Source organism: Gracilinanus agilis, chromosome 2 (genome assembly GCF_016433145.1).
Source record: "Gracilinanus agilis isolate LMUSP501 chromosome 2, AgileGrace, whole genome shotgun sequence".
Classification (NCBI taxonomy): Eukaryota; Metazoa; Chordata; class Mammalia; order Didelphimorphia; family Didelphidae; genus Gracilinanus; species Gracilinanus agilis.
Genome location: NC_058131.1, coordinates 224,068,081 through 224,092,755, shown reverse-complemented (window position 1 = coordinate 224,092,755; position 24,675 = coordinate 224,068,081). Strand labels below are relative to the sequence as shown.

Sequence of the window (24,675 nt, the reverse complement as noted above, 5' to 3'; positions counted from 1 at the left end):
AGAAATTTTGGCCAATGTTGCAATGCCTCCTGTGGGGAATTTTCTACAGTCTACTGAGGGCTTCTGTCTGTGAGGTCCAGGAGGCCTCTTTTCTCAGCAAGAAAGGGACCTGTGTTTTTGCCAAAATCTCCCACTCCATTCACAGGTCAAATACTGAATTTAGTAGCAATGTGGAAAATTTTAGATCTTCCTTTGGCTAAAAATTCCCACTGACAAAGGTAGGAACACGAACAGTTTGTGACTCATCTTTTTTATTTTAAGGAAAGGAATTTTGTACCATTATGTTCCTAAAGATCTATGACTTTCTATTGTCTTAAAATCTTGATGGGATCCTGCTGCCCCTCAAGTTCCTCTTCTATTTTTCTCTTCCAAAGATCTTGAATAAAGTTGTTGGTGACTATGGCTTCTTTCCTCGTTACCCTTTTCCTGAAACCTCTTCACTCCTACAACTTCTGCCGATTCAACTGTGACCTCTTCATTGCCAAATCTAGTGACTTTTCATTCATCTTTATATTCCTGAGACATTTTATACAATTATCTATTGTCTCCTGTTTGAAATAAAGGCTTCTTTTGGTTTTGCACATCCTGCTTCTCATACCTACAGGACAACTCTTTATGGACTTTTCTTTTTTCTTTTTGTCTTAATGTGAGCTATTCCTAGCATTCTAATTGCCTCTCTTCACTCAGTTCCTTCATTGCTTCTTAAGACTTCAGCAGTTTCTTCTGTGCAGATAGCTTCCCAGAATACATCTCTATGCCTGATCCCTCTACTGGGCTATATTCCCACATTTCTAACTGCCTAATAGACTTTTCCACTTATGTGTCCTCTTGTCACCTCCAAGTTAATATCCAACCTAACAAGTATTTATTGGATACCTTTTCTTTATTGGGCTTTGTGTTAGGCTACTTCATACTTTTTGAATCTCAGCTCTTGCAACTGACACTGATGTTATACTCCACCTACATTAATCTTTTCCCTTTTATTTTCCTGCCTCTGAAGGAAAATGTAGGCTATCCAAATAGGAATTGTCATTATCCTTTTTGCTGTTTTCATTCCTTTACTTTAGAGTGGTTTCTCTTGAGTCCCCTTCTCTTCTCCATTTTCATCTTAGCCTATTTCTTATGGTCCACCACAGTTTGGCCTTTTCTACCTGATTTCACATTTACTTCACTTCATGTTTGTTTTGTGTCTAGCCAGTATAGACCTGCTCTTTCCCACTGTCATTAGTCTTTTTTTGACCATAAAGTTGTATAAACCACCTCCTTCTATACTGACTGACTTCCTCCTAAATGGGTTCCTGTTGAAATTTTTCATTCTTTCTTGGCCTCCTTCATGAACCTTCTCCTGAGTATCTCCCATGACTTAACTAACACAATCTCTTTTTCCTCTATATTTTATAGAAAAATTGTCTTGGTTATTCCTTTGTCTCTATCAAATTTTACCTTGTGGCATATGGTGTAATAGATAGAATATAGTATAATATAGAGTCAGGAAAACTTGTGTTAAATTCAGCCTGAGATAGTAGATGTGTAACTCTGGGCAAGTCATTTAACTCCTGTTTGCCTCAATCTCCTCATCTGCAAAATAACGGCATCTACCTCTTAGAGTTATTTTTAGGATCAAATAAGGTAATACTTGCAAAGTTTTAAGTATGGTGCCTGGCACACTTTAAGTGCTATACAAATGTTACTTATTATTATTATTATTATCTCATTTTAAGTCATAAAATCCTTGAGGGCAGGGAGAGTATTTTAAAAAATTAATTACATTCTGAAATAAACACTTAAAAACAGTTTCCATATATTTCCTTCCTTTCTTTCTTTTTCTTCCTTTCTTTCTTTTTCTTTCTTTCTTTCTTTCTTTCTTTCTTTCTTTCTTTCTTTCTTTCTTTCTTTCTTTCTTTCTTTCTTTCTTTCTTTCTTTCTTTCTTTCAATATTTTTTAACTTGTTCTCTTCCTAACATGGACCCCAACTCCTTGGTCCAAGATAGGGATTGTTCTTCTCCTTACCCAGGAGCTCATCAAATCATTGAAACATTTATGGCTTTGTCTTGAATTGGATATGACAGCGATTCATAGCCTTTTCCTATATGACACCTATGCTTAGCCCATCTTGCCTGATTAAAGAGAATTGGATTTAATGAGCAATATGGACCCCTAATAATATTTACTACATTACTCTTCTTGCTGCTTATATATAAATATTTTTTCCCACCAAATGACATATACTTAGAAGTGTTTGAGTCAGTATCAAAAGAAAACAATGACAACAACAGCAACAAAGAATGAGTTGGAATAAATTTATTTAGTCTTTTTGCTATTGGCTACCTTTGATGAGAGAATATATACTGTTTATAATGCTCATGTCTAATCATATAAAGCCAGTTTTCCTGACTGGCTTATCAGTGTGCTCTTCCCTCTCTTTCTTGGTTTGAATTTTCTGCTATTAGGACCAGTCCTTTGAATTATATTATGAAGGAGGTTACATGTCCCATTATCTGGATTTAATGAATCAATTAAGTAGTTTCCAAGTCAAGTCAACAAGCATTTATTGAGTACTTACTATGTGCCGGGCATTGTACTAAACAACTAAACACAATATATAAAAAGAGGCAAAAATAATCTGCCCTCAAGGTGGGGAGACAACACATAAATAGCTTTTTACAAAATATATATATATATAAAGTGAAGATAATCTCAGGGCAAGCACTAGCATTAAGAGGTTGTATGATAACATAGATCACAGTTTTGAGGGCATGAAATGTTATTTTGATGTGTTTCCGATTGGACAAGAGAAGGGAAAGCATACTATGTAAGAAAGTAGAGAAAGAGTTCTTATAAGCACAGGATGGTCTACACTTGAGAAGTAGTTGTTTTGGGGAAAGTGGAGAGTATACATAGCTCATAGTTTTGTGTTGACAGTTTTAAGAAGCAATTCGCATGTACTTTTGGTTACATTGAGTTGATTCTATCATGCACCAAGAATGAGAGAGAGAAAAAAACTTAATCTACTCTCAGAAATGCACACTAGAGTATATTGGTAGAAAATCAGAGGAAGGAAAACTGTCCCGGATAATGCAGGTCTAACTAAGGATGGTGAAAAATGTAGCAGTTATATGTAGAAGTGCCAATTGTTTTTGAAAAATAGAAAAGATTATTAAGGTTTTGTTCATGTTAGGGGCAGCCATTTGAATTGCTGTATTTTGGGGTTCCTATTTCATTTTTGTAAGAGATAATTAATCTTTATAAAAGTTTTAGTGGAACAAGGGTACTGGACATATATATATATGTGCATGTAAATATATATATATGTAGATATAAAGATATAGCTATAGCTATAGATAGATAATATACCACTTGTATTGAAGTATTTTTTTAAAAACTCAAAGAAATACTTGTATTGTAAGTGAAATTTGTCTTCAAAGAAGTAGCCTCTCACAGCCAGAAGGGTCCTTAGAAATCATCTGTTTTAGCCCTGCTTTGTGCCAAAGCTTCCCTGGAGCTCACAGCTGCATTGCCTCAGAAGAGGAAAGAAAGGTGGGGTCATGGCCCACACATCCTGTCTGTTGAAGAGGATGTTTCTGAGGGAAAAGCTCCAAGGAAGTCAGTTTTGCCCTGCTTCATGCTTTCCAAACTCAATTTTCTGACTTTTGAAGACATTTGGTGCCTGAGTTCCAATCTCTGCTTCAAGGTTTCCTCTTTGGTTAGTTATTTCACCTTCTTCTTCCCACCCTCATGTTACACAAATTTTCAGTGAACCTGTTACTCTTTCTTCCTTATATTTTCTACTTCGATTCTTTGGTATTCTGGGATTCTGTTGAGTGACTCAGATGCCTGAAGGTGACATGAAATGTGTAAGGTAGGAGAGCAGACCCTATGTCTCATAATCTTCCATCTTCTCCTTTCTCTAGACCAGTAGCTCTGCTAACATCGCTTTTTGGGAGGTCAAGTTTTTATGGAATCAGGGACTTCTAAGAACTTAATAGATATATGTCTCTTGTGGTGCTATGTGACTTTATTGGTTGTAGGGACACCTGATGGCCAAAACTCTTCTCCCCACATTTGAATTCAACTTGCATGAAATCAAGTGTGGGAGTGAGAGTGGGCAACTAGTTTCTCAACTAGAATTTCTTTGTTGTATTTGGAGTAAGGTGTCTGGCTCTACATAGCTCAGGAATTAGCTGTGGGTTCAAGTAGGTCAGTTTCCACTGTCTGTTTTAAAACATCAGAATAGTATTGGGAGAGTGGTCATGATGACATCAAGCCTGAACCACAAACCATGGAAACAGATCTTTCATCTTTTATCTCTCCATCTCTCTCCCCATTTTTGTCAGAGCAATATATTTTACTCCGTGTATGCATGTGTGTGTATATCTCATTTGATTTGAATCATACTGTTATTTTCTTAAGTAACATTTCTTGTTTTAGGTGAATATAATTATGCCCTGAAACTTCTGCATAAACCACCAAATAGCATCATAGTCTACCCTACATTTCTTTTTATAGAGGCTGGCAGATTCACCTTTGTGTATGAGGTTTTTAGGGTAAGCTGTTAGTTTCTTAAATGTCATGAATTGTAGGCTAGGACACGCAAGGAAAAAATGAGCCTGAAATGGAATTTATGCTCCTCTCCAAGTTTAATTCATTTCTTATTCTCTTATTCCTAGTTAAAACATTTATCCATTATTTACTTCCTTGTCTTAATTTTTTTCTTTTTCTTTTTTTTTTCTTTTTTTTAACCAACAGAGTGACACCCCTTTCTTCACAGAATTTGATGATTCATCACGGTCAGATGCAGGAATATGTGCTCAAGCCCAAGTATTTTCCAGCTCAGAAAATGATTTCAGGAGAGCAGTCCACTGAAGGTTCATTACCTCTACGAATGGGGCAGGATCATGTTGTGTCACCTTTTCAGTGTGAGTACACTGTAAGCAATATTCCAAAATTAGAGATTCAAGCTATGCAACGGTCTGATGGTGTGTTATATATGTGTCAAGCCAGAGAAAGTGAAAAAGAAGCAAGGAAAGAAAAATCTTAAGTGAATTCTTATATTAAAAAACCATCAGAGATTTAACATGGTTTCCTATTCTAAGGAAAGGCAGTTTCCTTGGAAGAAAGAAAATAATAACCCAACCTGATTCACATTTAATGATATGTGGTTATTTCTGTGTGATGTCTCTGTTTCTGAGAAATACTTCTCAATGTGGAGCACTTCTAATGCTGGGTCTGGTTGTCCCCAGGACTAGCTTACATTGACAAAATAGCTTCTTCAAGAAGATAGCCAAAACACATTCCTGGGTAAGGTCTAAAAATTCCCAGCATAACTCAGCAAGGTTTGCTTCAATAGAAAATTCCCCTGACTTTAATATGTTAATTTTCAGCACATTTTTGGTAGATTGAGGAAATGGTGTGCAATTTTATTCTGCATTTGTGAAGTACTATTGTCTCAGTGCCCAACATGGTGAATATCCTACAATGTGGGAAGCTCCAGCACAAGCTCTGGCTCAGAGGGTGGAGAATGTGATGATTTGTGGTTTTGGTATTACCGAGTGTCTGCTGGCAGGCCCTGCAGAAAATGTTCCTTCAGAGAAATGGTAGACCATTCAACCAGGAGAGCCTGAGGCCTGCATTCTAGTTCCAATAACTTCTTGGTCTGCCCCAGTTTGACTGATGGCATGGACCATAAGTAATAAAAGAGAATGTGAACTGTGAGTTTGAAAGAAACTGTCTTTCATCGCTGAGAAAAGTATGATTTGTAGAGATTTTCTTTTTTACTACCATTTGGCACTTGGAATTCATTTTGGTTTCTTATTTTTTTGGGGGTGCAGAAAGGGAGTGTCCTCTAACTGGACATAAAACTATTCTTTCCTCCATGTCTGGAGATTATAGATAATAGCAAACCAACAACATTTAGCTTGATTTTCTGTGTTTTAACTTTTGAGAAAATTATTCTTGATGGATTGAATTGAAATCCAGAAGGAGAACCTGGTGGGATTTGAATGGATGAGAAGAAAAAGAAACAGAGACTGGGAGTCATAAAAAGAAGGATCTGTTCTCTTAATATAGTCTGTCACCTCCCTTCAGCAGGGATTACATGTGTCTCTGTCTCTGTCTCTCTCTGTCTGTCTGTTTCCCCCTGTCCCCCTCCTGGAGAATACACTCCAATGAGAGCACTGCAGAGCTCACGTGAGTTTTCAGGAGAGGAAGAAACAAAAATTCTGGAAATATAATCTCAGGCTACATATGCATATGCACACTATAACGTGTACATGTTAACTGTGTATAGTCTGAATTTAAGTTTTTTTTATATGTGTGTGTATAGGGGGGGCAAGTAAGGAAATATTAAATACCTGCCAAAGTGCTTTCTCTCTTTCTTATGAAAACTCTTCTGTGACTCATCTACATACAAATCTTGTGCATCATCACTATAAGGTATTAGTAGGGAAGATGCAGACTTTTATAAATAATATTCAACATTGGACCATATCTTTGCCATTTTGCAAACTGATTGAAATATCTGTAGAGAAAAGAGTTGATATTTTTTGTTGGCCAATTATGAAAAGCCTTTGCTATCTTAAAGATACATTTCCAGCATGATGTCTTCTATCCATACTTCACAATCATTCAAGATTTCTTGAAAGACATAACAGGAATAACCCTGCCCAGTGAACCTCTGATAAAAATTATTCGGAGGAGTATAAATGATAGATGAATTCTTGCTGAAGGTGTTTGCTCCTGGGACAAAAAAGATAGGATTTGAAGAGTCTCTCAGTTGATGATAAGGTCATCTAGAAGTTCCTGTTTGTGGCTGATATTGTACTGGCTTTATCAAGCCCTGGAAAATGGAAAAAACTTTTTGAAAGAGTTCTGCAATCCCTCAAGAAAGTTTAGCTTGACTATTCATGCAGGAAAGACCAGGCGAATGAAGGATGTCTTTTACCCAGTGTTGTTATTAAAAATGAGAAGGCAGAGATTAAAAGGGAGAATAGTATTTTAATAAAAGCCATGCTGATAGAGATAAAAATCATTAGACCATGCGCCTGTAAGTATTCAAACTGCTGCCTCAGCCATTTTACCTTTTGTATCTCCCATGTGCCCAGGTAGCTCAAGAGCCCTCCCCCTCCTGACTCCAGGAGTCTTATCCCCTCTCTTACATCATCATGCTTCCTGTCTGCCTACATTTTTACAAGAGGAATCATGGGAAATATAGTTCCAAGGTCCCCCACAGGTCCACAGAAGTTTATCAAACACTGTATTGATACATATATTGAGGTTCAATCCTTCCAAATAGAACCCCAGGTGATTTTAACTAACACACCAGATATTGAAATGCATTTGAATAAAAATGCCAGGTATATCTGGGGTATATGTATAGATGGACAACAAGTTGGCCCAGATTTGAACAGGAGGGGAATAGGCTGAATTGCTTTAGAGAAGTTACAAGGCTCTTTAAATAGCTCCTATTGCCTAGCCCTTACTACTCTTCTGCCTTGGAACCAATACACAGTATTGATTCTAAGAAAGAAAGTAAGGGTTTTTTTTTTAGTACTACATTGTTCAGTAAGAAATGACAAAAGTGACACTTTTAGAAAAAACTGGGAAGACTTGGATGAATTGATACAGTAAAGTGAGCAAAACCAAGAGAACAAGTTATACAAAAGCAGCAATAATGAAAAACAACACTGAAATACTTAGGAACTCCTGTCAGTGCAATGACCAGTCATGTTTTGAGAGTACTTTGCTACCCACTTCTTAATGGAGAAGTGAATTATCAAGATTCAAAATGGGACATACATTTCTGAACATGTCCAATATAGAACTTGTTTTCCTTAACTGCATATTTATTCCAAGGATTTTATTTTGCTTTTTTGGCTTTTGGGTAGATAGGGAAAGAAAATAAATATTTGTTGTCTTTTTGCAAAGTGGGTACACATACTTTAATACCTTCATATTATATATAACAATAATTTATTAAAACTGTCAGTAGGTCAGAAGGCACTCTGCTAAACATTGAGTATACGAAGAAAAAATCTAAATATCTCTTCCTTCATGGAACTTACATTCTATATTTATGGGTTCCAGAAAATAACGGTTCCTTTCTTTCTTTCTTTTTTTTTTTTTGGTTAATTCTAGTCTTAGAATCATAGAAACTCAGTCCAACACATGCCTGAAGTAGGGATCTTTGCAGTTGAATTCTTAACAAGGGTTTATCCACTTAAATATCTGTTTTCTAGAATGAATGCTCCATTGTTTGCTCGGGGCATCTGAGGATGAAAAGCAGTATTTTGTCTACCTAATAGGAGCTTAAAATTTAGGAGATAGAGATACCTATATCTAGAGGAGGAGGGATCATGTCTAGCTGTGGGAATTAGGGATGGCCCCATGGACAAAGTAGTAATAAACCTTTTTTTTTAAATGATTTAATGTTGTTTTTTTAAAAAAATCACTGTTGCTACCCAGTGATACTCCCTACCTAACAATTGAAAAATTTTATGTTATAAATAAGTATAGATAATAAAAAAAGCCAACCCATTGTCCATGTCTCAAAAAGTATGCCTGAGTATTCCACACTTCTTGTCAACTTGAAGGGCATATGTGCCATCAAGTCTGAAATCAAAATAGATCACTACATTGAACAGAATACTGAATACTTGGATTGTTTTCCTTTGTTTTCCTTTATGCCATCTTAATTATCTAAAATTTCCTATGGTTTCTTCTTGATTAGTATTGTCTCATTTTATATGTCTTCCCAAGTTTAAAAAATTTCTTCATATTTGTCATTACTTGTTATATAATAATATTCTAATACATTCACATGCCACAGCTCCTTCAGCTATTCCTCAGGAGATGGGCACTCACTTTCCTTCAAGTTCTTTGCTAAAAGTGCTTTGGTATCTATGGGGACTTTACTTTTGCCTTTGACTTCCTTTGAGAGAGGGTTCTGCTGTGTCTAGTAGGGATATTGCTGGACCAAAGAGTTTATATTATTCAGTGATTTTTAATGTATAATTTCAAGTTGTCTAAATTTAAAAAAAAGAATATCATTGAGTAAAGATGGCGGATAGGGTCAAGAAATACTCCACTCACAGGGAGTGGTATGTATAAATATGTGGTGGTGAAAGAGGGCAAGATGTAGGTAAGAAATAGTGGTGAATCCATTTTGGCTGGAGCATAGGGTGCACAAGGGGAAGAATGATGGTAGGGCTCCAAAGGCTGGTTGGAACCAGACAGAAGAAGGCTTTGAACACCAAGGCAAAGATTTCATATTTTGATTGTTAATCATTGGGTTGGTAAGATTGATGGTCAGCAGAATGTTATCACACTTATGCACTAGGAAGAGGTTATAAAGGCTAATGACTAGATTATTAAAGCGATCCTGCCACAGGCTAAGTTTTCCAAAGATGTTACACAGAGATGATTAGAGATGACATTTCAGGGCTTGGATATAGGTGACGCTTAAGCATTTTATTCATTTTTCCCTGTAAAGTCTCGCCTCCTCTATAGCCCGCTGAGTTTGCGGATTGGGTTCAGTAACGGTTGCTCTCCTTTGAGCAGCTGCCAAACTGATAATACGAAGTTCTGACCACGACTCCTTTTCTCAAGAAATTTCAGTGGCTCCTTATTGCTTAGGATAAAATTTAAGCTCTGGCACATGAAAAAAGCCCTTTAGAATTAGCCTCCAACCTGTTTTTCCAAACTGATTTCACATGACATCCTCTTACACATTCAGCATCCCAGCCAAACCAGCATTCTTTGTGTTCCCAGGAGGCAGTATTCCAGCCCCGAAGCTCTGTGTGTTTGCCTAAGCTGTCCCCCACATATGGAATCTTCTGCCTCATCACATTCTCCTTTGGAATCTCTGCCTTGCTCCTAGGCATAGCTCAGATGCTGTGTCCTATTCAAGCCCTTTTCTGATTCCCCAGATATCAGTGCTCCCCCTCATCCCCATGTTACTTCATATATACCATGTAGTAAATCTGTGTATGTACATATAAATACACATAGGCATCTATTTTATACATGATAAAGAAAGTGGGTTATATTTATATATTTCTATGTGCACATGTAGATTATACACACAAATATAAATATTTGTGTATATACATATATATAAGCATTTATGTATATATAAACACATACACACATATATGTATATTTTACTCATATATATTCTGTTCACACATTGTTTTCCCTGGAAAAATGTATATTGTTTGAGGATAGGGACTATTTTTGTTATTATCCTTGAATGCCCAATGCCTAACTCAGTGCCTGGTATATAATGCATGAATAATGCTGGTTAAATGAATGATCATTGAAGTGCTTAAAATATTGAATTTTATTTTTTTCCTTAGAGTAAGAGAGAGATTTCTAGCTTTTAAGTAAATTGATGCAATGGCTGGATCCAGATAAACATTTCGAGTTCTCTAGAGAACATTTTGAGCAATGTGTTGACAATTTCTTGTAATCGAGCTGTTTTAATGGTATCAAAGTCTTACAGTGACTTCTAATGTGGTGAACCAACTCCTTCCAAGAGGCTATTGTGTCTACTCCCAAGACCCAACAGAAAAGGATTTGAGAACCACTAATGTAGAAAATAGGATATGCTTTTAGTTACTAGTTTTATTTCACTAAAACTCCCAAAATGATTTGAAATATTTATAATAACTCCTTCAAATCATTTTTGTTTTCAAAACATTGTTGTCAAGACTTTATTGACCTCTCCTATGGTAGATAAGATTATATTTTAGAAGACTATAAAGATAAGAAGTTCCTTATCTTCATTGTCCATTGTTTTGGTGGCTTGCCACAAATTTCCCATCCATCCTGTTCAAACTTATTTCATGCCAGTGGGGAAGATAGTGAAATGATTTAGGTTGAAGCATTATCACAGAGATGTAATCCTCACCTCATACTTCAAGAATGCTGGCAGTCATACACATAGAGACCAAGGAACAAACTATATGAGGGTATAAGAAGGACAAAAAGATTAATAGGAGACTATGTTAACTAAATCCATGACTGTGGAAAGCTGGAGAGCTAAACAGAACATTTTCATATAAAAATATAATACAGTGCCTGGTACATGGGAAAGCCCTAGTAAGGTTGCTCTTTTCTTAAAAAAACTATATATATATATATTAACAAAAAATATTTCTCTAGCTTAAAGACCTCTAGCACTTACTTATGCTTCTAAGAAAACAGTGGCTTCTACTAAATATTTTTCTCCATCTAAAAAAAGCAACAAAAACAAACCTAACCTCTTTCTAATAGAAAATAGTGTAAAAATCTAGGAAGGAACTTTTAGGCTAAGGAAAATAGATTAAAGGTGATAACCATAGTAGGAGTTACTTTGACTTGATTATTCAATCAATGGTTTGAGAAGGATACATCAACATTTTAAGATAGGATTGTTCTACCAAATACTATTAATTGAACTTTTGCCTTGGGCTCTGAACCCACTTTCTATCTTAAGATATTATGAATAACTAGCATTGTAAGGTTTTCAAAGCTCTTAATAGCTAACATTTATATAGTGCCATTTATATTTATGCTAGGCACTGTGCTTTGCAATTATTATCTCATTTATGACAACCCTAGGAGGGAGGTGCTATTATTATCCTTATTTTAGAAATGAGGAAACTGAGGCAAACAGGGGTTAAAGTGACTTGTCTGAAGCCACACAGCTCATAAGTGTCTGACACTGGATTTGAGTCTTCCTGATCTTAGACTGGGTGTTCTATCCACTGTACCACCAAGCCAGGCTCTGTCATGAATTTTTTTTGTTCAGCATTATTTTAAATTGTAATTCTTAAATTGTTTGTGTTAGAATTATTTCAGCATGAGATAAATGGTGGTCTGAACATGTTTGGTATAGACATACCCCTTGACTCACTGTTGGGTTTGAGGTTTGTTGGTTAGGTTACTCTCAAACTGGTTTAGCCCATCCGTTGAGGCAGTTTTGCAGGGGTCTGACCGCTAACCATGCAATATAGAATATAAGATCATGGTATGTAATAGGATCATATATTTAGAATTCAAATGGCTCATTGAAGCCATCTTCAGTCCAACCATCTCATTTTATTAATAAGAAATTGGAGCCCAGAGAAATTAAGTCACTTGCCCAAAGCCACACAGATAAAGTTAAGGAACAGAACCGACATACATGTGTCCTCATGGCAGAAAGGCAAGGGCCAAAATATTATATACTTTGTCTGATTTATGGGCATGGTTTTAGGTGTTTCTCTTTATTGCTTTTTTTTTTGTCAACAAGGTAGGGCTCTAGTAGGAGAAAGGGGGCTGTCCTTTCTACACCTATGATTATGATATAAAGGTAAAAGGATTCAGTGAGATATATTTAAAAACAAAATGAAATAAAAATCAGGAAAGCATATTTGAAACTTGTCATTATTCAGGTAGATGAATAACTGGGTCAAGGCTGGATTTAAAACCTTAGGAGAGAGATATACACTGGGTTCACAAGTTTCAGTTCTAGAGTCTTTTGTTTTTAATTTTTTTAAGGCTCTTAATGAAGGAATTGCATATGTTCAATAAATATGCAGATAGCCCATGAATGGAGTAAATACTCATTGAGATGGAGAGAAAATTTAAAAAATCTGTCTAATACCTTACATATTTCTTCATAATTACAAAATACTTTACATTTATTTTGACACTTTAATTACTTATTAAATTCCTATAGGATACAAAATGTTATGTTAAGGTTAGAGTAGATACAAAGTTAACATAGGACTTCATCCATGTCTTCGTGGATCTTATAATCTATTAGAAAAAATATAAAATATAGTATAATACATGATAAGGATGTAAGAGAGTTGAAACAATATGTTAAACATGGGTGATGCAATCATTGATGAAGAATTGATGGAAGGCTTCATGGAAAAAGGTGGCATTTGAGTTGGATTTTAAAGGATGGTTAGAAACTCACCAGATAAAGAAAGGGAAGGATCACATTTTAAGTAAAGGGAACCATGTGAATAACGTTTTGGAGTTGGGAAGGCATATAGTAGTTTTGGGAGGGATGGAATAATGTATTTTATCTGGAATATAGAATACAACCCAAGATAAAACTAGAAAACAGTGTAGCACTAGGTTGTGAGGGCTCTTTAATGTTAAACAAAGGAGTTTTATCTTGTTGTCTTGGACATTAGGAAGCCAATGAAAGTTTATATGCAAAGGAGTGTTAAGACATCTCTAACTATGGTGACATTATAAAGGAATGGACTTGTTCTGGGGGGAATAACCCAGGCAGTTCTCTAAGAAAGAAAGACTATATATTTTCCTTAGGGATATAGAAAAGCCTATTCAAGGAGAGCAAAGTTGCTTTGACTCTTTATAGACTTACCAAGTCCTTATGTTTGGCATTTTCCATATGTTTAAATAAAGTCTGTGCTATATTTCATGTGTTACTAGCCTGAGTGTTTCCATGGGGCTGTGAATGCATTTCTCTTTTTGTGGAGACCTAGAAATAAACTAAATTCTGGTGAACCTAAGGAAAGCCTTGGTTGGAAACATAAGCCAGAGGATGATTAGTCAGAACTCCTTCAGGCTGAGGCTGGTTCATGTATAAACCCAGAACTTCATTTCTGAGCCAGGGATATATTGGCATTTATATATTTATCATGTCTCCATCCAAGGGGAAGGACTGTGTATTCTCTAATTGTATCTTTTTCATATCTAGCAGAGCATTTTTTTCTTTTTTTTTAACCCTTAACTTCTTTGTATTGGCTCATAGGCGGAAGGGTGGTAAGGGTGAGCAATGGGGGTCAAGTGACTTGCCCAGGGAAGTGTCTGAGGCGGGATTTGAACCTAGGACCTCCCGTCTCTATGCCTGACTCTCAATCCACTGAGCTACCCAGCTGCCCCCGCAGAGCATTTTGTTATATATAGTTGATGTTTACAGTTTTATCGAATTGACTTAGTTGATGATGTATTATTTCAGAATTTTTTCTTTGAGGTAAGCATAAATTTTCAACAAGTTGCTTATGTTTGAAATAATCATCTTCCAACACCAGTAATCTTAAAAAAATAAGCCAACTCCTAATCCTTTAAAATTAAAAACACAGCAATTTATTTTAAAATGTCAATAAATTCACACAAGATATGCTTTTGAGCATTAATTTTACCTTAAAGGTCCCTGGGGTCCATGTGTAGATTCCAAGAAGAAAGCAACTCAAATTTTTCGTCAGCTAAGATAAACAGCAAGAAATTATTAGTGTTCCAAATGAATGATACAACAAAATTAGAAAACAAAACAAAATGACCAGATTTTGCTTATGGTTTAAAACATGACCCTTGTTATTTGAGTAAGTAGCCAAGGAAAAGGAAAGTCAATAGTTATGATTCATTCTGTTGATGGCCCCCAGACTTCTTGTGTGGTATAAAATGTTCTTTCCTACTGAGGGCTTGACCACACTAGACACTTCCACCCTTTGCTTTTTAGTGGACGGTGCTGACTGGATACAGGTGCACCTTATGATTACAACATTCTGCCTGAATGGAATCTAGCTGAAACTATATCTCTTCCACCTACTCAGATAGTAGAAATTCCTTGAAATAGTTTTGTGAAGTTTAAGCATGCGTTTTATTTCTGAAATGCTATGGAATATGATTTTTGATCTTTCTAATTGTGAAAGGCTTTTTTAATTATGTAAAGATTTCTTCATTATTTCAGAAGTGCTAAGCACTCTGATAGTTCTATTCAGAGAAAAAGTAGAATATTATGTATTTAATAATAGTGATCCTCATAGTAATTATGATTGTTTTTGTTATTATTGAGTCACTGAATTAAAAGTGAGGTAAATTGAGAACTTTTTCCTTTTTTTCTGGAGGGAGGAGTTGTACTTTGTTTAAAAGTATATTGCTGAGGGGCAGCTGGGTAGCTCAGTGGATTGAGAGTCAGGCCTAGAGACAGGAGGTCCTAGGTTCAAACCTGGCCTCAGCCACTTCCCAGCTGTGTGACCCTGGGCAAGTCACTTGACCCCCATTGCCCACCCTTACCAATCTTCCACCTATGAGACAATACACCGAAGTATAAGGGTTTAAAAAAAAAAGAAAAAAAAAAAGAAAAAAAAGTATGTTGCTGAGAAGTGATAAATTGTTTCTTTATCCCGTATATTAGCCTAATCCATTAGCAGCCCAATTTAGCCAACTCCAATCATTTAAACTGATAATAATCCACACTATATTTTAGGTAAAGCTAATTAAAAGACTAATATATTTTAAATCAACTATTTTAGAGGACTTTAGCATCATGTTTATAATAAAATTGTCCAGTGTTGTTTGCATTTAATTCTTGTTGACAATGTGGTGATAAGATGAAAAAAATAATTTTTTTTTGTTTTTACATCACTTATATTTTCCAATATATCCTTCTTACCTTCTGTCTCATAACAGAAATCAAAGAGAGAAAAAAGTATCTGCAAAACTAACCAATACTTCAACCAAGTCCCTCATTATTTTCAGTGTTTCACTTCTATTGTCTTCTACCCCTATAAAGAAAGGAGGGAGATATGTATTCACATTTTTTCTTTAGGATAAAGTTTTTTTTATGATAATTTCAATTTCAGTTGTTATTTTGGTTGTCTCCCCCTAGCCCCCATTTACATTATTTCAGTCATTATATGTATTGTTTTTCTGGTTCTGTTGCTTTGCTTTGCATCGGTTTATATATTCTCCCATGTTTCACTGTATTAATCAAATTCATTGTTTCTTATGGCACAGGAATGTTCCATTGAACCTTCATGTATCAAAGTTCACTTAAGCATTCCCCAATCAATAAGCATTTGCTTTGTTTCCAGTTATTTGCTACTATAAAAAGAGCCATAAATATTTTTAAGCATAGTGCCTAGGAGGTAATAGGCACTTAATAAATTCTCAATGGCTTACTGGTATATATGTGGGGCCTTTTTTTGTCATTGACCTCCTGGATGTATATAAGGAGCAGGAGGGTTATTTATCATTGACATTCCTGGGGTACATGATGAATAAATGTGGGTGTTTTAGTCACTTTATTAGTATTATTCTTAATTGCCTTCTAGGACTGTGTGACTAATTCAAAGCCTGAATTTTACAGGTGCTCCAATTCTGATTATGTTTTGTTATCTTTAGCTCTTTTGCCTTTCTTTGTATCTCCCCCCCCCCCAGGGTTAATATTGTCTATGACACTTGATAAATGCTTAAATAAATGATTGTTAATTGAATTGCCAGCTAAAAGTTGAAACCTCAGAGTTGTTTTGATTTGCCTTTTTTATTAGTGAATTTGATGAAATTTTCCTATGGTTGATCATATTTTGCAGTTTTTTTGAGAATCCTTTGTCCATATTCTTTGACCACTGAGACAAGATATTTTTGCAGTCCTTAGTTAGTCAAGTAACTGAATTAACTCATGTTCCTTGATTTCCTTCTGGGATGTGTCTAATATGTGTTGATTTATTTTTTTCAAAGACGAATTGTTAACAGAGTAGAGTGAGGTATTCATTGTACTTGCAGAGAACTAAGCTGCATCATCAATATTTAACTTTTAAAAGTGGCTCAAGTTACTCTGTAGGCTTAAATAACTACCTAGAAGCCCCTGGTATTAAATCAATTCAATAGATAGACAAGAACTAAATGATTATGGATGTCAAATTTTGATAGTAAAGGGAGAGTGGCAGGCTATCTCAGCTTAAGGCAAAATTTAGAAATAGTGAGACTTGTGTTTGGCATATTAAACCCTCCTTTTCTGGCCCATTCTCTTCTGATAACAAGTTCTCCTCCTTCTTCTCCCCATCAGGCACTCAGTGCTCTCATTCTGTCTCAATTCATTTGTAAAATGAAGGGATTAGAATAAGTGGCCCTTGAAGCCACAGGTCACTTTAACTCTAAGAGTCTATGATTCTATGATATATTTATAATGTCAGATTAGTGACTTGAAATGTTTTTCTTCCCAGAAGTATTAGATTTGTAAAGGAGAAAGAGCAATGTTTAAATCTTGGCTCTGGGTATTTTTCTCTGAGTGTCCCCTATTTTTGGAATATCCCACCCCCCCTCCCCCTCAATCTCTCCTATGAACACTCCTGGTTGAGTTTTGTTGTTCAGTCATTTTTCAATCTCGTTCAACTCTTTCTGACCTTGTTTGGGTTTTTCTTTGGCAAAAATACTGGAGTAGTATGCCATTCATTTCTCCAGCTCTTTTTACAGTTAAGGCAATAAGGTTTAAGTGACTTGTCCAGGGTCACACAATGAAGTAGTGTCTGGGGCAGATTTCACTTTAGGGAAATGAATCTTTCTGATTTCAGGCCTGGCACTCTCTTCACTGTGCCATCTAGTTGGCTTCACTTATGGGCTACAGCCAAAGGTGTGGTTGGCCACATGCAGCCTGCTGGTTGTATATTTGAAAACCTCTAGTCCAAGCGAAGAGGTGGCAGCTAGGTGGCACAGTAAAAAGAATGCTGGGTTAGGAATTAGGAAAACCCGAGTTCAAATGTGGCCTCAGATTATTTCCTAGCTATGTGACCTTGGGCAAGTCACTTTTAACCCTGTTTGCCTCAGTTTCCTCATCTGTAAAATGAAGTGGAGAAGAAAATGGCAAACCATTATATTTTCCAAGAAAATCCCAAATAGGGCCACAAAGAGTTGGACATGATTGAAAATGACTAAACAATAACAAACAATAGTCCAGGTGAAGGTATTGTAAAGGCTTGATCTGGGGTGGGATCTGTTGAATAGAGAGGGGGTAGTTGTCAGAGACTGGTAGCACTAAAATAGGAGAAGTGGCTGAGGTGTGAACCTTAGAAGCTGGAATGTTAATAGGGAAATCTGGGAGAAAAAGTGGGTTAGGGGTTGGGGGAAAGAATGAATACTGTTTTAGCTGTGAGTGCTACAGATTTTAGGTCAGGAGAGATAATAGGTCTGTTTATAAAGACCTAGGGGCTATCTGAATTGAGATGGAAATTAGACATATAGAAGCTGATGAAGCCACTCAGTTTAGAGTGTAATGAGCAAAGGAGGCTTCTAACAGAATTTTGGAGGTGCCTCTGTGGTTAGGAGATTAGATCTGGACAAAGATCCCTCAAAGGAGATTGGGAAGGGATGGTCAGACACAGGGAAGAGAACCCAGAAAAAGCAGTGTTTTGGAAATATAGAGTTGAGAGAGTAGTTGGAGGAGGTGGTGATTAAGTAGCACATGTTGACCAATGGAGAAATAAAGAAAGGCAAAAGACAATACTTGCTTTCTAGGAGCTTCCAGTCCAATGGGAGAGATAACATTCAGATAACTCAGTACAAAGAAGATATCTACAGGATAATTTGGATTTAAACTCAAGGGGAAAACACTAGCTTTAAGGGGGATTATGAAGAGGAATTATGCAGAAGATGAAATTTAAGTGAAATTTGAAGGAAGTCAGTGAAGATAAGAGGTGGAGATGAGGAAGGAGAGCATTTTAGTGATGACATTAAGCCAGTGAAAAACTTTCCAGAGCCTAGAGATGAAGAAGTGTATTCAAGGAGCAGCAAAGAGGCAAGTGTCACTAAATCTCAAAGTAACATGGTAGGGGAGTAAGGCACAAGAAAACTGGAAATGTAGGGGAGGGGCCAAGTTATAATGGGCTTTAAAAGCCAAACAGAGGATTTTATACTTGATCCCTGGGTGCAATATGGCATCATTGGAGTTTATTAAATACAGGGGAGTCACTAACATGGTCAGAACTAAGCTTTAGGAAGATTGATTTGACAACTGAATGGAGGATGAACTGAAGTGGGGAGAAATTTTGTCAAGCAGAGCAATTAGCAGGTTACTGTGGTAGTTCAGGTGGGGGAGAGGAGGGCTTTTAGGAAGGCAGTGATAGTATCAGAGACAAGGAGAGCATATATGAGAGATGCTATAAAGATAGTATCAGCAGGACTTGGCAACAGATTAAATGAGGGATGAGAGAGTGAAGAGTTGAGAGGGACACCTAGGGGTTTGAGCCTGAGTCTGGGAGGTTGGTGGTGTCCTTGATAGTCAGAAGGAAGTTGAGAAATTGGAGGGTTGGGAGAAAAAGATAATGAGTTCAGTTTTGGACATCATGTGTTTTAGATTTTTACACAACATCCAGTTTAAGGCAACCAATTGTCAGATGGAGATATTCAAAGATTGAAAGTCAGGAGAGAATTTTATATTGGGTAAATGTACCTGAGAATCATCCGCATAATGATAATTCAACTCATGAGAGCTGATATGATCACCAAATAAAATAATAGGAAGAAAAGAGAATAGTAAAGAGCCTTGGTGGACACCTATAATTGTTGGGTTGATATGGATGAAGATCCAGCTCAAAGGAAGCTGAGGTGGAGTAATCATATAGATGGGAGGAAAACTGGGAGAGAGCAGTGCCACAAACACCCAAAGATGAGGAGACTATCAAGGAAAAGAGGATAATTCACAGTGTAAAGGCTGAAGAGGGGTCAAGAAGGATATGAATTGAGAAAATGTCATTATGTTTGACAATTATGAAATCATTGGTAACATTGGAGAGAGGAGGTTTAGCTGAATGATGGAGCAAGAAGCCAGAATTCAGAGTTAAGAAGAGAATGAGAGGAAAGAAAGTAGAGGCACCTATGGTAGACTGACTTCTCAAAGAGTTTGCCATGAAAGGGATAAGAGTTATAGAACTATTGCTGGTGGAAATAGATCAAATTACTATTTTTGAGGAAGAGAGAGACACGACCATGTTTGTAGGAAGTAGGGAAGCAACCAGTAGACAGACAAAGAATGAAGATAAATTGGGGAATTGGCAGGGGAATTTTGTTAGAGAAGATATGATGGAATGGGATTGCTTGTGCAAGTAGAAATGTTTGCCTGGACCAAAGTGAAGAGCCACTCCTTCATATGAAACATGGAGAAGGAGTGGAAGTAGTAGAAGAAAGCATCTGAGTGATGTGAAATGAGAAGGAACTCTCAGTGAATGGCCTCAGTCTCTTCAGTGAACTAAAGGGCAAAGTTCTCAGCTGAGAAGGTAGTGTGAAGGGGAATCATGAAAGATTTGAGGAAGGATTAAAAGGTTTGGGAAGGTTGCTTTGCTGAATGAGATAGTAAGTTGATTAGGGGCATGTAAGAGGATTGCCTTGCCATAGTGAAGATCCATTTGAGATTATATGCCAATAATGAAATCAGTCAGCATGATTTTGTAATTTTCTCTAACTTTGACCAGCAGCATGTATAGAGGAGTGAAAGCAACAGATGGGAGAAATAGTCCAAGGATGAAGTTTGGCAGGGCATGATTGGTGATAGGATCAAAGGATTTTAGATCAGAGAAAATTGTAGAGTTGAACAGGTCACCAAAGGGTAAAGATTGGGAAGAGAGGAGAGTAAATCCAGTAAAAGGGTGATATTATAGGAATTGAGGATTAAAGGTCCAAGTGAGGATGATGATGAATAGGATTTGGGGTTAGTAGGCAGAGAGAGAAGTGAAATAACAATAAATTATGATAAAATAACTTCAGAGTTTATGAATATGGAACTAGGGCACTAATAGTGCAAGATCAAGGACATGGTCATCTCTGTGTAGCTGAGGTAGGGTGGAGGAGTAAGTTATGGAAAATGAATGAGTTGAGGAACTGGAAAGTTAAGATGTTTGAGGGAGTATCATTATATATGTTGAAGACCCCTAGCATGAAGACAGGAGTTGAGGAGAGAAAGACAGTGATACAAGCAGTGAACTCATAAAAGAAAGTAGAGTATAATGGAAGCTGATAGATAATAGCTACCAGAATCTTGATGGATAGTAAATGAGATGAGAATATTGAGTACTAATAATAGAGAGAGACTCTGGAAGTGGAAATGGGAGAGTGCAATGAGCACTCCAACTCTCCCACCTTAACCAATGAGTTGATGATATGAATGAAAATGAAAGCAGTGCTAGAAAAGGGGAAGCACTATCATAAGGAGGGTGCTAGGTCTCAGTGAGTACAAGAAGATGGAACGAATCAGATAAGAAAAGGTTTAATATGAAAATGTCACCTATTAAAAATACATTACAGAGAACACAGTGAAAAGGATTATTAGCTTTAGGGTAGAATGGTAGAGGAGAGGCCAAGTTGAGTTGAGGAGTATAGGAATAAGAGAGTGGAAACTGGAGGACAGAGAATGAGTTGGCACAATCATAGCCAGGCATTAATAATCACCGGGATATGGAGGGTGTGATGGATATAGCTAATCATTGAAGAAAGAATTCATTTTCCCTAAGAATCCAGAAGTAGATTAGTATTGGAGAGTGAGCAATGAGGATAAATCTTCTCATGATATATGCATTCCAGACAGTAAATCATTGAGACTAATTCCATTCTAAATTCTATATTCTCAATTCCATATGCCAATAATCGAGTCTGCTTTATGGTAGGATCATCTTAGAGAGTCAGGCAGAGGTCTTTAGTTGGAAATGGAGGGGGGGTATACCCATGTAGAGGTGTCAAAATTAGCATGGAATTATCAGAGACCATAAAGAATACCAAGAGAGCAATTGAATTATAAACAGCATGAAATGTTTCTGAGGTCTAGAAGGATGAGAACTGAGAAAAGGCAAAAAGATTTGGCATTTAAGAGATCACAGATAATTTCAGAGTGAGCAGTTTAAGTTGATTAATGAATTCAGAAACCAACTGAGAAGTGAATGAATGGAAACGATGTAGAGGGATTGAGAATAGATGGACTTTTTAAAGAAGTTTTTATCTGTGCAAGGAGGAGAGATGTAGAATGATAACTTGTAGGTCTGTGTACATGAAAAGTATGATTTACCCTAGAAATAAACAAATTCCTTATATTAAACCAAGATATTTTAGTGAGATTTTACTGAATTTGAGTAATGACAGCAACTACCACACAGGGTTGTTGTGAAGATCAAATAAGATAATATGCCTGCTTAGCATGGTACCTAGCACATAGTAGGCACTATATAAATGTTTATTCTCTTCCCCTACTTCTGGCAGAATTTAGCAAATGATGGTGGTTTATGGAAATACACTCAGTGCAAGAGATCATATTGTTGGTTGGGTTGGGGTGAAGGGCTATTTTAGTACTCCTTTTTATTTTTTGGTTTTTGTTTTGTTTTTCGAGTTTGATTGATGACTTTTATTTTTATACCATAGTCATTTCTGGATATTTGATGAAAAGAAAGTGATCAATTTCCTAATTTCTTTTCTGGGGACGAAACTGGTCATTTTAATTAGATAGTGTTTGACTTTGTGCTTCTATGCTATAGTCATTAAGTATTTTGTTTGGGCATTTCTGCTTTCTTGCTTTTTTTCCCAGTTCTTACAATTCTTCCTATATTTCTCAGAGTTCTTTATAGTCATTATTTCTTATGAAACAAAAATATGTTATACTGTATTTTTTATGCAGCAAAAACTCCATATACCACAGTTTGTTCAGTTATGCCCAATCAATGGCCACTTGTTTCCAGTTCTTTGCTACCACAAAAAGTGCTGCTATGAATATTTTGGTATATATGGTGTCTTTCTCTTTGATCTCCTTTGGGCATATGCCCAGTAGTGGGATTTCTGAGTCAAAGTATATAAACCATTTCTTCACTTTTATTGCCTAATTCCATATTGTTTTCCAGAATAGTTGGACCAATTCATGTCTCCACTAACAGTGTATGTTATTAGTGTGTCTATATTCCTGTAGTCAGCCCCTCTAACATTGAATGTTTTTTGTCATCTTTGGCAATTTCTTAGGTGTGACACGAAACCTCAGAGTTGTTTTCATTTGCATTTCTCTTTTTAGTGATTTAGAGTACTCTTTCTTAGGGTTATTACTAGTTTGTGATTATTTTGTGATTCTTTGACCACTTTTCTGTTGGGAAATGGCTTTTGGTCATATATTTTTGGTAATTGTCCATATATCTTTGATACCATATCTTTTGCAGAAGTATTTAATGCAAATATTTTCCCCCAATTGCTTGTTTCCCTTCTCCTAGTTATATTGGTTTTGTTCATGTAGTAATTTTGATGTCATGTTGTAAAAAATGTCTTATCATTTCACCTTTAACCTTGTGTAGTTAAGAATTCAACCCTATTAATAATTATAATATATACTTGCTTCCATTTTCTCCAATTTAAAAATATACTTTTTATATTTATGTCATGGCTTCCATTTTCTCCAATTTAAAAATATACTTTTTATATTTATGTCATGGTATATGATATAAATTGATGGTCTTAACTTTCCTCTTATAAGCTTCTGATCAATTTTCCCAGAAGTTCTTGTCTTTTCCTAAGTAGTTTATATTTTTTTGGTTTATGCAACACTGTACTACAAAATATGATTAAATTAAAAACAAAACAACTTATCTTGTATTTTCCACTGTTCTATTTTTATATTTTTAACGCATTCCAAATAGTGATTACAACTTCATAAAAACTTTTGAAATCTGGAAATCTTTCATTCTTCCTTTCTTTTCATGATCTCCCTTGAGATTCTAGACCTTTTATTCTACCAATGATTATTTTTATTATATTCTCTAGTTCTACAAAGTAACAGGATAAATCTTGTTTTAGCTATGTCATTTACAAATGTCTCTGCCTCTAAATTTTGCCCTCCTTCCACTTACTTTTAGGGAGATAGGTGGGTCAGTAGCTGGCAAAGTGAGGAGACAATTTAACTTCAATACATTCCACAGTACACTGAAACACTTAGAGAGGTAGTTGTCCTCTGGTTGACTAGGTTCTAATGTTATGCCAAAACAAAGAACTGATTTAATTTAAAAATTAACTCAGTTATTTTTGAGATTTAATAGTAATATAAGTATCTTAACTGATAAATTTATAAATACCTTACTGTTGATCTTAAAGTAATTGAATTGATTTCCTCAATTCTATTTTGGATGCATTTTGAGAACTGATACCAATTTGGATTTTTAGTTGAAACATTCCCATTTAAATCCATGGACTTCCTGTGAAGATGGAATGAAAGATGCTTAGTTTTATCTTACTAAAAACAAGTTGGGAAAGTGAGAATCTACTCCATGAGGCATGTGAAACCATGCTATTGTATATATTCCTTTCTTTTGACTTTTTTATGCTAGGAAATAGGTTTTGGCAACCTAATTTGTACTTGCGGATTACATATATTTTTGTTACAACTTGAATATGGAAAAAAAAGTCCATATTAGTTGCCTTAAATTGTTTTTTTAGATAGAAACTTATAGAAGTAATATATATATATTATATATATATTATATATATACACATATATAAACACACACACATACATACATATACACATATCTTTATTAGGTAAAGCAGTCATAATTTTTGAGATACAAGTTTTTCAAACTTTGCTATACACATAATCCAATTCTTTTTTCCAGTTAGAGTTATCTAAAAATAGAGTAGGCTGTGTTTAAAGGTAATGGGTTCCTCTTAGCCTGACTGAAAAAAGCAGGTTGATCACTTGTTATATAGGTTTTCTAAGAGGTTCCAAATCTGATATATATAGGTAAACTGGATGTCTACAGCCCAGCTCTGAAAGGACATTCTTTTCCCTGATAAAAAAGGGATTTTTGAAGGTATGTTCTGTGTGTCTCCACTGAAGTCTTTGATGTCCAACTGAGATGGTATAGGTGCTATCACTTTTACATTATGACTTTATCTAATTAAAATGCATTTTTCATTTTGGTTATCTCTTATCAGGAGAGAATT

At 35.8% G+C, this 24,675-nt stretch overlaps 1 protein-coding gene across 2 annotated transcripts in view; it reads left to right on the top strand.

Moving 5' to 3' along the window:
- Positions 1 to 24,675, top strand: part of LTBP1 (latent transforming growth factor beta binding protein 1) — a 481,657-nt gene that overhangs the window by 139,716 nt on the left and 317,266 nt on the right. For both annotated transcript variants that reach the window (XM_044663664.1, XM_044663663.1), the window contains exon 5: positions 4,747 to 4,916. In XM_044663664.1, coding sequence (XP_044519599.1) covers positions 4,747 to 4,916 — 170 coding nt within the window. The remainder of the gene's footprint in view (positions 1 to 4,746; positions 4,917 to 24,675) is intronic.